Raw genomic sequence first — 16224 nt, forward strand, 5'->3', positions numbered from 1 at the left:
TGTCCTGGCACCCCAATGATGGAACCAGCTTCCCCCTGACGCTAGGACAGCAGAGTCCCTGCCCATCTTTCCAAAAACATCTGAAACCCTTCCTCATCAAACAGTATCTTAAATAATCCTCCTCAAACAAATGTAATAAAAATAACCTTAACCAGCACTTGCCCTTGACCCCTCTAGCTTTGTCTCTACTGATAGCTCCGTTACTGAGGAAAAATGTCCTTTCTATGCCTGTGATATGTGGTTGTCCCACCTAGCTATCTTAAGATGAATGCACTTATAACGAAGTCACTCTGGATAAGAGCGTCTGCTAAATGACTAACATGTCAAATGTAAATGTAGACATGGCTTTAAGATGACATAATTCACCCTGTATACAGAGCACTGCAAAACCCTCATAGATCCTTCTAGACAGATGCTGTGTCACTACTCACTCCACGGTGAACTCGTGAGCTCCTACAGGAATGCAGTAAACAAACTGCATGGCGCTCCACAGCCGGTGGAACTCCACACACTCGTCCACGTGCATCACGCCGTTGCTGGGCAACGGGCCGCGCCAGATGGGGTCGTCCAGGAAACCGCGGACACGTGTGAGGATGACCTCGAACATGGACAGGCCACAACACAGACGCTCTTTGGTCAGCAGGTCACCTTCACGGGTAATGGCTATTTGCTACAGTGGGAGAGAGGGGGGAGAAAGAGTGGGAATTAAAGGGGGAGAAATAGGGACGAGGGAGGTGGGGGAGGAGGAGAGGGGGAGGGGTTCCCAGGCGTTCTATCAGGGGAACCAGGTGCAGTACTGGTGTTACTAAGGCAGTGTGATGGTACCTGTGGGGTTCCCAGGCGTTCTATCAGGGGAACCAGGTGTTACTAAGGCAGTGTGATGGTACCTGTGGGGTTCCCAGGCGTTCTATCAGGGGAACCAGGTGCAGTACTGGTGTTACTAAGGCAGTGTGATGGTACCTGAGGGGTTCCCAGGCGTTCTATCAGGGGAACCAGGTGCTACTAAGGCAGTGTGATGGTACCTGAGGGGTTCCCAGGCGTTCTATCAGGGGAACCAGGTGTTACTAAGGCAGTGTGATGGTACCTGTGGGGTTCCCAGGCGTTCTATCAGGGGAACCAGGTGCTACTAAGGCAGTGTGATGGTACCTGAGGGGTTCCCAGGCGTTCTATCAGGGGAACCAGGTGTTACTAAGGCAGTGTGATGGTACCTGTGGTGTTCCCAGGCGTTCTATCAGGGGAACCAGGTGTTACTAAGGCAGTGTGATGGTACCTGTGGGGTTCCCAGGCGTTCTATCAGGGGAACCAGGTGCTACTAAGGCAGTGTGATGGTACCTGTGGTGTTCCCAGGCGTTCTATCAGGGGAACCAGGTGTTACTAAGGCAGTGTGATGGTACCTGAGGGGTTCCCAGGCGTTCTATCAGGGGAACCAGGTGTTACTAAGGCAGTGTGATGGTACCTGTGGTGTTCCCAGGCATTCTATCAGGGGAACCAGGTGTTACTAAGGCAGTGTGATGGTACCTGTGGGGTTCCCAGGCGTTCTATCAGGGGAACCAGGTGCTACTAAGGCAGTGTGATGGTACCTGTGGGGTTCCCAGGCGTTCTATCAGGGGAACCAGGTGCTACTAAGGCAGTGTGATGGTACCTGTGGGGTTCCCAGGCGTTCTATCAGGGGAACCAGGTGCAGTACTGGTGTTACTAAGGCAGTGTGATGGTACCTGAGGGGTTCCCAGGCGTTCTATCAGGGGAACCAGGTGTTACTAAGGCAGTGTGATGGTACCTGAGGGGTTCCCAGGCGTTCTATCAGGGGAACCAGGTGTTACTAAGGCAGTGTGATGGTACCTGTGGGGTTCCCAGGCGTTCTATCAGGGGAACCAGGTGTTACTAAGGCAGTGTGATGGTACCTGAGGGGTTCCCAGGCGTTCTATCAGGGGAACCAGGTGCAGGGCTGTGTATTTAGCCTCCAGACGTTTCATCTTGGCATCAAGACGCTCACCCTCTACAGAGAGAAGAGACAACAGATTCACTAATCCACTCAGACAGACAGACAGAACAGACAGAACAGACAATCTTACCCTTGACATGGATCCTGGGAAGAATGTTCTGGAATGGTGCGGCATGTAACAGGTCACACACCTCCTCCTGAGTCTGAGAGCGAAAGAGAAGATTGTTTAAAACAAAAACAACCCTGGGGAACTCATCCCACGCTATCCCCCACGCTCCCCTGGGGAACTCATCCCACGCTATCCCCCACGCTCCCCTGGGGAACTCAGACCACGCTATCCCCCACGCTCCCCTGGGGAACTCATCCCACGCTGTCCCCTACGCTCCCCTGGGGAACTCATCCCACGCTATCCCCCACGCTCCCCTGGGGAACTCATCCCACGCTATCCCCAAAGGTCTCCCCTGGGGATCTCAGACCACGCTGTCCCCTACGCTCCTCTGGGGATATCAGACCACGCTGTCCCCTACGCTCCCCTGGGGAACTCATCCCACGCTGTCCCCTACGCTCCTCTGGGGAACTCAGACCACGCTGCCCACCACGCTCCCCTGGGGAACTCATCCCACGCTGTCCCCTACGCTCCTCTGGGGAACTCAGACCACGCTGCCCACCTGGGGATCTCAGACCACGCTGTCCACCACGGTCCCCTGGGGAACTCAGACCACGCTGTCCCCCACGGTCCCCTGGGGAACTCAGACCACGCTGTCCCCCACGGTCCCCTGGGGAACTCAGACCACGCTGTCCCCCACGGTCCCCTGGGGAACTCAGACCACGCTGTCCACCACGGTCCCCTGGGGAACTCAGACCACGCTGTCCCCCACGGTCCCCTGGGGAACTCAGACCACGCTGTCCCCTGACCAGGTGATGCTACACCTCATCCCAGCATACAGACAGAAACTAAAAAAAACACCAAGCCTGTCAAACATACGGTGCGGAAATGGACTGAAGAGGCCATTGGGGAGTTAAAGGACCGCCTAGACACCACGGATTGGAACATATTCAAGGACAACAATGCCAACATACACGACTACACAGACAGGGTCACATCCTACATCAGTGTATGTGAGGCGAACTGCATCCCATCAGACTTTTCTATCACACAGCAAAGACAAGCCATGGTTCACTGGTGAGATTAGGGCTCTCTGCAGTTCCAAAAGAGGAAGACCACAAGGTTCTCTGCAGTGCCAAAGAGGAAGACCACAGGGTCTCCGCAGTGCCAAAGAGGAAGACCAGGGACCTCTAGAGAGGCCCCAAAAAAGCTACACTCAGGAATTAAGGCAGCCAAACAGCAGTAAAGGTCAGGCTAGAGCAGCAGTTCTCTAGCAACGACTGCTCGTCTGTCTGAAAACAAATTTGACTAAAACAAACTAGCAACTACAAACCAAAAGCACCCCCGACAGCAGATGACCCCTCACTGCTGAATAAACTAAACCAGTTTTACTGCAGATTTGACTCAAAAGGCCCCCTCAATCACCAGGAAAAGACCCCCCTCTACCTCCTTACCTTTGAGCGCCAGGCACTGTCCCATCTCAAAATCATGACTGATGCCTCCCTCAACCCTCTGCAGTTTGCCTACAGAGCTAACAGGTCTGTGGAAGACGCTGTCAACACGGGCCTACACTACATCCTCAAACACCTGGATAACCCAGAGACATATGCAAGGATATTGTTTGTGGACTTTAGCTCTGCATTCAATAACATCATCCCAGAACTGTTACAAGACAAACTCTCCCAGCTGAACGTGTCCAGCTCCATTTGTCAGTGGATCACTGACTTCCTGACCAACAGGACGCAACACGTGAAGCTGGGAAAACACCTTTCGGAACTATCCCTCAGCACCGGAGCGCCGCAAAAATGTGTGCTCTCACCTCTACTCACAATACATCAATGACTGCACTTCCAACAACGCATCTGTCAAACTACTCAAGTTTGCAGATGACACCACTCAGGTCGGTCTCATCACCGACGGCGATGACTCCATGTACCGGTTGAGAGGTCGACCGGCTGGTGGTCTGGTGCAGTCGCAATAACCTGGAACTCAACACAGACAAAACCGTGGAGATCGTGGTTGACTTCAGAAAAATGCCCCTCAACATCTCTCCCCCTTGAGATTGATGGCTCAGCTGTTAGCACGGCTGAATCATTCAAATTCCTGGGGACCATCATCTCCCACAACCTCAACTGGAAGGACAACATCACAGCGGTCACCAAGAAGGCACACCAGCGGATGTACTACTTGCGGCAGCTGAAAAAACACTACATCTCCCAGTCAAATAGAATAAAATGTATTCATAAAGCATCAGCAGATGTCACAGTGCTTATACAGAAACCCAGCCTAAAACCCCAAACAGCAAGCAATGCAGATGTAGAAGCACGGTGGCTAGGAAAAACTCCATAGAAAGGCAGAAACCTAGGAAGAAACCTAGAGAGGAACCAGGCTCTGAGGGGTGGCCAGTCCTCTACTGGCTGTGCTGGGTAGAGAGGAACCAGGCTCTGAGGGGTGGCCAGTCCTCTACTGGCTGTACTGGGTAGACCAGAGGAACCAGGCTCTGAGGGGTGGCCAGTCCTCTTCTGGCTGTACTGGGTAGACCAGAGGAACCAGGCTCTGAGGGGTGACCAGTCCTCTTCTGGCTGTACTGGGTAGACCAGAGGAACCAGGCTCTGAGGGGTGACCAGTCCTCTTCTGGCTGTACTGGGTAGAGAGGAACCAGGGTGCCGGGTGGAGGTTATAACAGAACACGGCCATTAAGGCCAGATCGTTCTTTTAAGATGTTCTAACATCTTAATCCGGTTTTACGCATCAATCGTCAATCCATCCTCCATCACCGTCTGCTTTGGGTCTGCCGGCTGCAAGGTGAAACTGCAACGCATTGTTCAGTCTGCAGAGGGGGTCATCGGCTGCCACCTGCCCTCCATCAAGGTCCTGCAAGACTCCAGGGCAAGGAAGCGTGCAGTAAAGATAATCGCTGACCCCTCCCACCCCAGTCACCCCCTCCTCCAAAAATGCACCTCTGGCAAGCGGTTCAGGTCACTCATGACCAGAACCTTCCACCACCTGAACAGTTTGTTCCCCCAGGCTGTGGCCCTCACCAACCGTCCATCTAAAGGACTATGCCCTCTATGCTGCATACTGCATTAAGCCATCTCTGAACTGTACACTAAATAACTGCACTATAATGCATTACTCTGGTCATCTCTCTGCATTTATATATTCATACTGTTTCTGTAAATTTGTACCTCCACTGTATACCACTGAGTATACCTAACATTAGGAACACCTTTCTAATATTGAGTTGCACCCCCTTTTGCTCTCAGAACAGCCTCAATTCGTCGGGGCATGGACTCTACAAGGTGTCAAAAGCGTTCCCCAGGGATGCTGGCCCATGTTGACTCCAATGCTTCCCACAGTTGTGTCAAGTTGGCTGGATGTCCTTTGGGTGGTGGACCATTGTTGATAAACACAGGAAACTGTTGAGTGTGAAAAACCCAGCAGCGTTGCAGTTCTTGACACAAACCGGTGCGCTTGGCATCTACTACCATACCCTGTTCAAAGGTACTTAAATCTGCAATATGTAACTTTTTGGGTGACCCGACCAAATTCACATAGAAATGTGTGTTATAGATCTGTCATTCTCATTGAAAGCAAGTCTAAGAAGCGGTATATCTGTTCTATGTGAGCTATTTCTATGCTTCCCATTCTTAAGTTTAGTTTTTGCGTCTTTTACTTTCGGTTTTGTACACCAGCTTCAAACAGCTGAAAATATATTTCAAAGCAGTTTAGATTGTACAATGATTCTCTACACTGTACTTGCTTGTTTTGTCACATCAACTGAAATTAGGCGAACTATTAGAATTTTAGCAACCAGGAAATGGCGGATCGATTTCTGCACAGTGCACCTTTAAATCTTTGTCTTGCCCATTCACCCTCTGAATGGCACAATCCATGTCTCAGTTGTCTCAAGGTTTAAAAATCCTTCTTTAACCTGTCTCCTCACATTAATTTACACTGATTGAAGTGGATTTAACAGGTGACATCAATAAGGGATCATATCTTTCACCTGGATTCACCTGGTCAGTCTGGCATAATGTTTTGTATAGTATATATATATATTTATCTGCTCCTTCTCTTATCGCTCTAACTCACTCTAACTAGTTGTATATAATGAAACCACTAACTAGTTGTATATAATGAAACCACTCTACCTAGTTGTATATAATGAAACCACTCTAACTAGTTGTATATAATGAAACCACTAACTAGTTGTATTTAATGAAACCACTAACTAGTTGTATATAATGAAACCACTCTACCTAGTTGTATATAATGAAACCACTCTAACTAGTTGTATATAATGAAACCACTAACTAGTTGTATTTAATGAAACCACTAACTAGTTGTATATAATGAAACCACTCTACCTAGTTGTATATAATGAAACCACTCTAACTAGTTGTATATAATGAAACCACTAACTAGTTGTATTTAATGAAACCACTAACTAGTTGTATATAATGAAACCACTAACTAGTTGTATATAATGAAACCACTCTAACTAATTGTATATAATGAAACCACTCTAACTAATTGTATATAATGAAACCACTCTAACTAGTTGTATATAATGAAACCACTAACTAGTTGTATATAATGAAACCACTAACTAGTTGTATATAATGAAACCACTAACTAGTTGTATATAATGAAACCACTAACTAGTTGTATATAATGAAACCACTCTACCTAGTTGTATATAATGAAACCACTCTAACTAGTTGTATATAATGAAACCACTAACTAGTTGTATTTAATGAAACCACTAACTAGTTGTATATAATGAAACCACTCTACCTAGTTGTATATAATGAAACCACTCTACCTAGTTGTATATAATGAAACCACTCTAACTAGTTGTATATAACGAAACCACTAACTAGTTGTATTTAATGAAACCACTAACTAGTTGTATATAATGAAACCACTAACTAGTTGTATATAATGAAACCACTAACTAGTTGTATATAATGAAACCACTAACTAGTTGTATATAATGAAACCACTCTACCTAGTTGTATATAATGAAACCACTCTAACTAGTTGTATATAATGAAACCACTAACTAGTTGTATTTAATGAAACCACTAACTAGTTGTATATAATGAAACCACTCTACCTAGTTGTATATAATGAAACCACTCTACCTAGTTGTATATAATGAAACCACTCTAACTAGTTGTATATAATGAAACCACTAACTAGTTGTATTTAATGAAACCACTAACTAGTTGTATATAATGAAACCACTCTACCTAGTTGTATATAATGAAACCACTCTAACTAGTTGTATATAATGAAACCACTAACTAGTTGTATTTAATGAAACCACTAACTAGTTGTATATAATGAAACCACTAACTAGTTGTATATAATGAAACCACTAACTAGTTGTATATAATGAAACCACTCTAACTAATTGTATATAATGAAACCACTCTAACTAGTTGTATATAATGAAACCACTAACTAGTTGTATTTAATGAAACCACTAACTAGTTGTATATAATGAAACCACTAACTAGTTGTATATAATGAAACCACTAACTAGTTGTATATAATGAAACCACTAACTAGTTGTATATAATGAAACCACTCTACCTAGTTGTATATAATGAAACCACTCTAACTAGTTGTATATAATGAAACCACTAACTAGTTGTATTTAATGAAACCACTAACTAGTTGTATATAATGAAACCACTCTACCTAGTTGTATATAATGAAACCACTCTACCTAGTTGTATATAATGAAACCACTCTAACTAGTTGTATATAACGAAACCACTAACTAGTTGTATTTAATGAAACCACTAACTAGTTGTATATAATGAAACCACTAACTAGTTGTATATAATGAAACCACTAACTAGTTGTATATAATGAAACCACTCTACCTAGTTGTATATAATGAAACCACTCTAACTAGTTGTATATAATGAAACCACTAACTAGTTGTATTTAATGAAACCACTCTAACTAGTTGTATATAATGAAACCACTCTACCTAGTTGCATATAATGAAACCACTCTACCTAGTTGTATATAATGAAACCACTCTAACTAGTTGTATATAATGAAACCACTCTAACTAGTTGTATATAATGAAACCACTCTAACTAGTTGTATATAATGAAAGGAAACCACTCTACCTAGTTGTATATAATGAAACCACTAACTAGTTGTATATAATGAAACCACTCTACCTAGTTGTATATAATGAAACCACTCTAACTAGTTGTATATAATGAAACCACTAACTAGTTGTATATAATGAAACCACTAACTAGTTGTATATAATGAAACCACTCTACCTAGTTGTATATAATGAAACCACTCTACCTAGTTGTATATAATGAAACCACTCTAACTAGTTGTATATAATGAAACCACTCTAAATAGTTGTATATAATGAAACCACTCTAACTAGTTGTATATAATGAAACCACTCTACCTAGTTGTATATAATGAAACCACTAACTAGTTGTATATAATGAAACCACTCTAACTAGTTGTATATAATGAAACCACTCTAACTAGTTGTATATAATGAAACCACTCTAACTAGTTGTATATAATGAAACCACTCTACCTAGTTGTATATAATGAAACCACTCTACCTAGTTGTATATAATGAAACCACTCTACCTAGTTGTATATAATGAAACCACTCTAACTAGTTGTATATAATGAAACCACTCTACCTAGTTGTATGTAATGAAACCACTCTACCTAGTTGTATGTAATGAAACCACTCTAACTAGTTGTATATAATGAAACCACTCTACCTAGTTGTATATAATGAAACCACTAACTAGTTGTATATAATGAAACCACTCTACCTAGTTGTATATAATGAAACCACTAACTAGTTGTATATAATGAATGGAAACCACTCTAACTAGTTGTATATAATGAATGGAAACCACTCTAACTAGTTGTATATAATGAATGGAAACCACTCTAACTAGTTGTATATAATGAAACCACCCTAACTAGTTGTATATAATGAAACCACTCTACCTAGTTGTATATAATGAAACCACTCTACCTAGTTGTATATAATGAAACCACTCTACCTAGTTGTATATAATGAAACCACTCTACCTAGTTGTATATAATGAAACCACTCTACCTAGTTGTATGTAATGAAACCACTCTAACTAGTTGTATATAATGAAACCACTCTACCTAGTTGTATGTAATGAAACCACTCTAACTAGTTGTATATAATGAAACCACTCTACCTAGTTGTATATCATGAAACCACTAACTAGTTGTATATAATGAAACCACTCTACCTAGTTGTATATAATGAAACCACTCTAACTAGTTGTATGTAATGAAACCACTCTAACTAGTTGTATATAATGAAACCACTAACTAGTTGTATATAATGAAACCACTCTACCTAGTTGTATATAATGAAACCACTCTAACTAGTTGTATATAATGAATGGAAACCACTCTAACTAGTTGTATATAATGAATAGAAACCACTCTAACTAGTTGTATATAATGAATGGAAACCACTCTAACTAGTTGTATATAATGAAACCACCCTAACTAGTTGTATATAATGAAACCACTCTACCTAGTTGTATATAATGAAACCACTCTACCTAGTTGTATATAATGAAACCACTCTACCTAGTTGTATATAATGAAACCACTCTACCTAGTTGTATATAATGAAACCACTCTACCTAGTTGTATGTAATGAAACCACTCTAACTAGTTGTATATAATGAAACCACTCTACCTAGTTGTATGTAATGAAACCACTCTAACTAGTTGTATATAATGAAACCACTCTACCTAGTTGTATATAATGAAACCACTAACTAGTTGTATATAATGAAACCACTCTACCTAGTTGTATGTAATGAAACCACTCTAACTAGTTGTATGTAATGAAAACACTCTAACTAGTTGTATATAATGAAACCACTCTACCTAGTTGTATATAATGAAACCACTCTACCTAGTTGTATATAATGAAACCACTCTACCTAGTTGTATATAATGAAACCACTCTAACTAGTTGTATATAATGAAACCACTCTACCTAGTTGTATGTAATGAAACCACTCTACCTAGTTGTATGTAATGAAACCACTCTAACTAGTTGTATATAATGAAACCACTCTACCTAGTTGTATATAATGAAACCACTAACTAGTTGTATATAATGAAACCACTCTACCTAGTTGTATATAATGAAACCACTCTAACTAATTGTATATAATGAATGGAAACCACTCTAACTAGTTGTATATAATGAATGGAAACCACTCTAACTAGTTGTAATATAATGAATGGAAACCACTCTAACTAGTTGTATATAATGAAACCACCCTAACTAGTTGTATATAATGAAACCACTCTACCTAGTTGTATATAATGAAACCACTCTACCTAGTTGTATATAATGAAACCACTCTACCTAGTTGTATATAATGAAACCACTCTACCTAGTTGTATATAATGAAACCACTCTACCTAGTTGTATGTAATGAAACCACTCTAACTAGTTGTATATAATGAAACCACTCTAACTAGTTGTATGTAATGAAACCACTCTACCTAGTTGTATATAATGAAACCACTAACTAGTTGTATATAATGAAACCACTCTACCTAGTTGTATGTAATGAAACCACTCTAACTAGTTGTATGTAATGAAACCACTCTAACTAGTTGTATATAATGAAACCACTAACTAGTTGTATATAATGAAACCACTCTACCTAGTTGTATATAATGAAACCACTCTAACTAGTTGTATATAATGAAACCACTCTACCTAGTTGTATATAATGTATGGAAACCACTCTAACTAGTTGTATATAATGAAACCACTCTACCTAGTTGTATATAATGAAACCACTCTAACTAGTTGTATATAATGTATGGAAACTGTTTAAACTCCGTTGTCTGTAAATGTTGTCTATCACCATATGACCAGGTAACATTCTGACTATGTTTAAATGTAATTGGTGAATAAAGGTGATTCAGATGTTGAGGTTGTGTAGACGTGTTTGGGTCGTGGTTCTTATCAGGCTCTGTTCGCTGCGCAGACAGAACAGCAGGGCATGAATTTGCATGATGTGGTTGAGGTTGTATTGTGGTCATGATGTGTTTGGTCATGATGTGGTTGAGGTTGTATTGTGGTCATGATGTGTTTGGTCATGATGTGGTTGAGGTTGTATTGTGGTCATGATGTGGTTGAGGTTGTATTGTGGTCATGATGTGTTTGGTCATGATGTGGTTGAGGTTGTATTGTGGTCATGATGTGGTTGAGGTTGTATTGTGGTCATGATGTGGTTGAGGTTGTACTGTGGTCATGATGTGTTTGGTCATGATGTGACCTCCCGAGTGGCGCAGTGGTCTAAGGCACTGCATCGCAGTGCTAGCTGTGCCACTAGAGATCCAGGCTCTGTCGTGGCCGGCCGCGACCGGGAGACCCATGGGGCGGCGCACAATTGGCCCAGCGTCGTCCAGGGTAGGGGAGGGAATGGCCGGCAGGGATATAGCTCAGTTGGTAGAGCATGGCGTTTGCAACGCCAGGGTTGTGGGTTCGATTCCCACGGGGGGCCAGTATGAAAAATTAAAACACTCACTAACTGTAAGTCGCTCTGGATAAGAGCGTCTGCTAATGACGTAAACGTAAACGTAAATGTGTTTGAGGTTCTTACCAGGCTCTGTTCGCTGAGCAGACAGAACAGCAGGGCATTGCCCACCTCTCTGAGGTTCTGGAAGCAGACCGTCTTCAGTTCAGCGTACTCCACTATGTCCTTCAGCTGGTGGTGGAAGAACTCCAGGATACCTGGCAGGGAACAGAGACAGACAGATCTGCTAATCAAATCAAGAGATCGATTAAGGACACTCATAATAGCTTGCAACTATTGCCAATTTGATCTTGCTGAAACGTTTAATTATATAAAGATCTGTCAGACATTGAAGGGAGCTCCCTGTCTCTCCCTGGACTCACCCGGGGAGCCGTACTCGTGGCGTGGGAGACGGCAGATCTTAGGCATCACCTCCATCAGGGTCTTCACATACTGCATGATGGTTCCCTGGAGCTGAGCGGGGACGGACGGACGGGGTTAATAAGGGCTGATCTAGAGGAATGGTACTACTATCTAGAGGATTGGTACCACTATCTAGAGGAATGGTACCACTATCTAGAGGAATGGTACTACTATATCTAGAGGAATGGTACTACTATCTAGAGGATTGGTACCACTATCTAGAGGAATGGTACCACTATCTAGAGGAATGGTACTACTATATCTAGAGGAATGGTACCACTATCTAGAGGATTGGTACCACTATCTAGAGGAATGGTACCACTATCTAGAGGAATGGTACTACTATATCTAGAGGAATGGTACTACTATCTAGAGGAATGGTACTACTATCTAGAGGAATGGTACCACTATCTAGAGGAATGGTACCACTATCTAGAGGAATGGTACCACTATCTAGAGGAATGGTACTACTATATCTAGAGGAATGGTACCACTATCTAGAGGAATGGTACCACTATCTAGAGGAATGGTACTACTATATCTAGAGGAATGGTACTACTATATCTAGAGGAATGGTACCACTATCTAGAGGAATGGTACTACTATATCTAGAGGAATGGTACTACTATCTAGAGGAATGGTACTACTATCTAGAGGAATGGTACTACTATATCTAGAGGAATGGTACTACTATCTAGAGGAATGGTACCTCTATCTAGAGGAATGGTACTACTATCTAGAGGAATGGTACTACTATATCTAGAGGCATGGTACTACTATCTAGAGGAATGGTACTACTATCTAGAGGAATGGTACTACTATCTAGAGGAATGGTACTACTATCTAGAGGAATGGTACTACTATATCTAGAGGAATGGTACTACTATCTAGAGGAATGGTACCACTATCTAGAGGAATGGTACTACTATATCTAGAGGAATGGTACTACTATATCTAGAGGAATGGTACTACTATCTAGAGGAATGGTACTACTATATCTAGAGGAATGGTACTACTATATCTAGAGGAATGGTACTACTATCTAGAGGAATGGTACTACTATATCTAGAGGAATGGTACTACTATATCTAGAGGAATGGTACTACTATCTAGAGGAATGGTACCACTATCTAGAGGAATGGTACTACTATATCTAGAGGAATGGTACTACTATCTAGAGGAATGGTACTACTATATCTAGAGGAATGGTACTACTATATCTAGAGGAATGGTACTACTATCTAGAGGAATGGTACTACTATCTAGAGGATTGGTACCACTATCTAGAGGAATGGTACTACTATATCTAGAGGAATGGTACTACTATATCTAGAGGAATGGTACTACTATATCTAGAGGAATGGTACCACTATCTAGAGGAATGGTACCACTATCTAGAGGAATGGTACTACTATATCTAGAGGAATGGTACTACTATATCTAGAGGAATGGTACTACTATATCTAGAGGAATGGTACCACTATCTAGAGGAATGGAACTACTATCTAGAGGAATGGTACTACTATATCTAGAGGAATGGTACTACTATCTAGAGGAATGGTACCACTATCTAGAGGAATGGTACTACTATCTAGAGGAATGGTACTACTATCTAGAGGAATGGTACTACTATATCTAGAGGAATGGTACTACTATCTAGAGGAATGGTACCACTATCTAGAGGAATGGTACTACTATATCTAGAGGAATGGTACTACTATCTAGAGGAATGGTACCACTATCTAGAGGAATGGTACCACTATCTAGAGGAATGGTACTACTATCTAGAGGAATGGTACTACTATATCTAGAGGAATGGTACTACTATATCTAGAGGAATGGTACTACTATATCTAGAGGAATGGTACCACTATCTAGAGGAATGGTACTACTATCTAGAGGAATGGTACCACTATCTAGAGGAATGGTACTACTATCTAGAGGAATGGTACCACTATCTAGAGGAATGGTACTACTATATCTAGAGGAATGGTACTACTATATCTAGAGGAATGGTACTACTATATCTAGAGGAATGGTACTACTATATCTAGAGGAATGGAACTACTATCTAGAGGAATGGTACTACTATATCTAGAGGAATGGTACTACTATCTAGAGGAATGGTACCACTATCTAGAGGAATGGTACTACTATATCTAGAGGAATGGTACTACTATCTAGAGGAATGGTACTACTATCTAGAGGAATGGTACTACTATATCTAGAGGAATGGTACTACTATCTAGAGGAATGGTACCACTATCTAGAGGAATGGTACTACTATATCTAGAGGAATGGTACTACTATATCTAGAGGAATGGTACCACTATCTAGAGGAATGGTACTACTATCTAGAGGAATGGTACTACTATATCTAGAGGAATGGTACCACTATCTAGAGGAATGGTACCACTATCTAGAGCAGGGTTCTTCAATTCCGGTCCTGGAGGGCCGAAACACTTCTGTTTTTTATTTCTACCTGGTAGTTAATTGCACTCACCTGGTGTCCCAGGTCTGAATTAGCCCCTGATTAGAAGGAGAGGATGAAAAACAGAGGTGTTTCGGCCCTCCAGGACCGGAATTGAAGAACCCTGATCTAGAGGAATGGTACCACTATCTAGAGGAATGGTACTACTATATCTAGAGGAATGGTACTACTATATCTAGAGGAATGGTACTACTATATCTAGAGGAATGGTACTACTATATCTAGAGGAATGGTACTACTATCTAGAGGAATGGTACTACTATCTAGAGGAATGGTACCACTATCTAGAGGAATGGTACTACTATCTAGAGGAATGGTACTACTATCTAGAGGCATGGTACTACTATCTAGAGGAATGGTACTACTATATCTAGAGGAATGGTACTACTATCTAGAGGAATGGTACCACTATCTAGAGGAATGGTACTACTATCTAGAGGAATGGTACTACTATATCTAGAGGAATGGTACTACTATCTAGAGGAATGGTACTACTATCTAGAGGAATGGTACTACTATATCTAGAGGAATGGTACTACTATCTGGAGGAATGGTACTACTATCTAGAGGAATGGTACTACTATATCTAGAGGAATGGTACTACTATCTAGAGGAATGGTACCACTATCTAGAGGCATGGTACTACTATATCTAGAGGAATGGTACTACTATCTAGAGGAATGGTACTACTATATCTAGAGGAATGGTACTACTATCTAGAGGAATGGTACCACTATCTAGAGGAATGGTACTACTATATCTAGAGGAATGGTACTACTATATCTAGAGGAATGGTACTACTATATCTAGAGGAATGGTACCACTGTCTAGAGGAATGGTACTACTATCTAGAGGAATGGTACTACTATATCTAGAGGAATGGTACCACTATCTAGAGGAATGGTACCACTATCTAGAGGAATGGTACCACTATCTAGAGGAATGGAACTACTATATCTAGAGGAATGGTACTACTATATCTAGAGGAATGGTACTACTATATCTAGAGGAATGGTACTACTATCTAGAGGAATGGTACTACTATATCTAGAGGAATGGTACTACTATCTAGAGGAATGGTACCACTATCTAGAGGAATGGTACTACTATATCTAGAGGAATGGTACTACTATCTAGAGGAATGGTACTACTATATCTAGAGGAATGGTACTACTATCTAGAGGAATGGTACCACTATATCTAGAGGAATGGTACTACTATCTAGAGGAATGGTACCACTATCTAGAGGAATGGTACTACTATCTAGAGGAATGGTACTACTATCTAGAGGAATGGTACTACTATCTAGAGGAATGGTACCACTATCTAGAGGAATGGTACCACTATCTAGAGGAATGGTACTACTATCTAGAGGAATGGTACTACTATATCTAGAGGAATGGAACTACTATATCTAGAGGAATGGTACTACTATATCTAGAGGAATGGTACTACTATCTAGAGGAATGGTACTACTATATCTAGAGGAATGGTACTACTATCTAGAGGAATGGTACCACTATCTAGAGGAATGGTACTACTATATCTAGAGGAATGGTACTACTATATCTAGAGGAATGGTACTACTATCTAGAGGAATGGTACTACTATATCTAGAGGAATGGTACTACTATCTAGAGGAATGGTA

General features: G+C 41.5%; 1 protein-coding gene across 3 annotated transcripts in view; it reads right to left on the bottom strand.

Moving 5' to 3' along the window:
• The window catches only part of cyfip1 (cytoplasmic FMR1 interacting protein 1), a 165602-nt gene that overhangs the window by 2966 nt on the left and 146412 nt on the right, over positions 1-16224 (bottom strand). For all 3 annotated transcript variants that reach the window (XM_041889523.1, XM_041889522.1, XM_041889524.1), the window contains 5 exons: positions 12046-12136; positions 11750-11880; positions 2073-2145; positions 1902-1996; positions 432-670 (listed from right to left, as the gene is read on the bottom strand). In XM_041889523.1, the coding sequence (XP_041745457.1) occupies positions 432-670; positions 1902-1996; positions 2073-2145; positions 11750-11880; positions 12046-12136 (629 nt within the window). The remainder of the gene's footprint in view (positions 1-431; positions 671-1901; positions 1997-2072; positions 2146-11749; positions 11881-12045; positions 12137-16224) is intronic.

The sequence above is a fragment of the Coregonus clupeaformis genome, unplaced genomic scaffold (genome assembly GCF_020615455.1).
Source record: "Coregonus clupeaformis isolate EN_2021a unplaced genomic scaffold, ASM2061545v1 scaf0028, whole genome shotgun sequence".
Classification (NCBI taxonomy): Eukaryota; Metazoa; Chordata; class Actinopteri; order Salmoniformes; family Salmonidae; genus Coregonus; species Coregonus clupeaformis.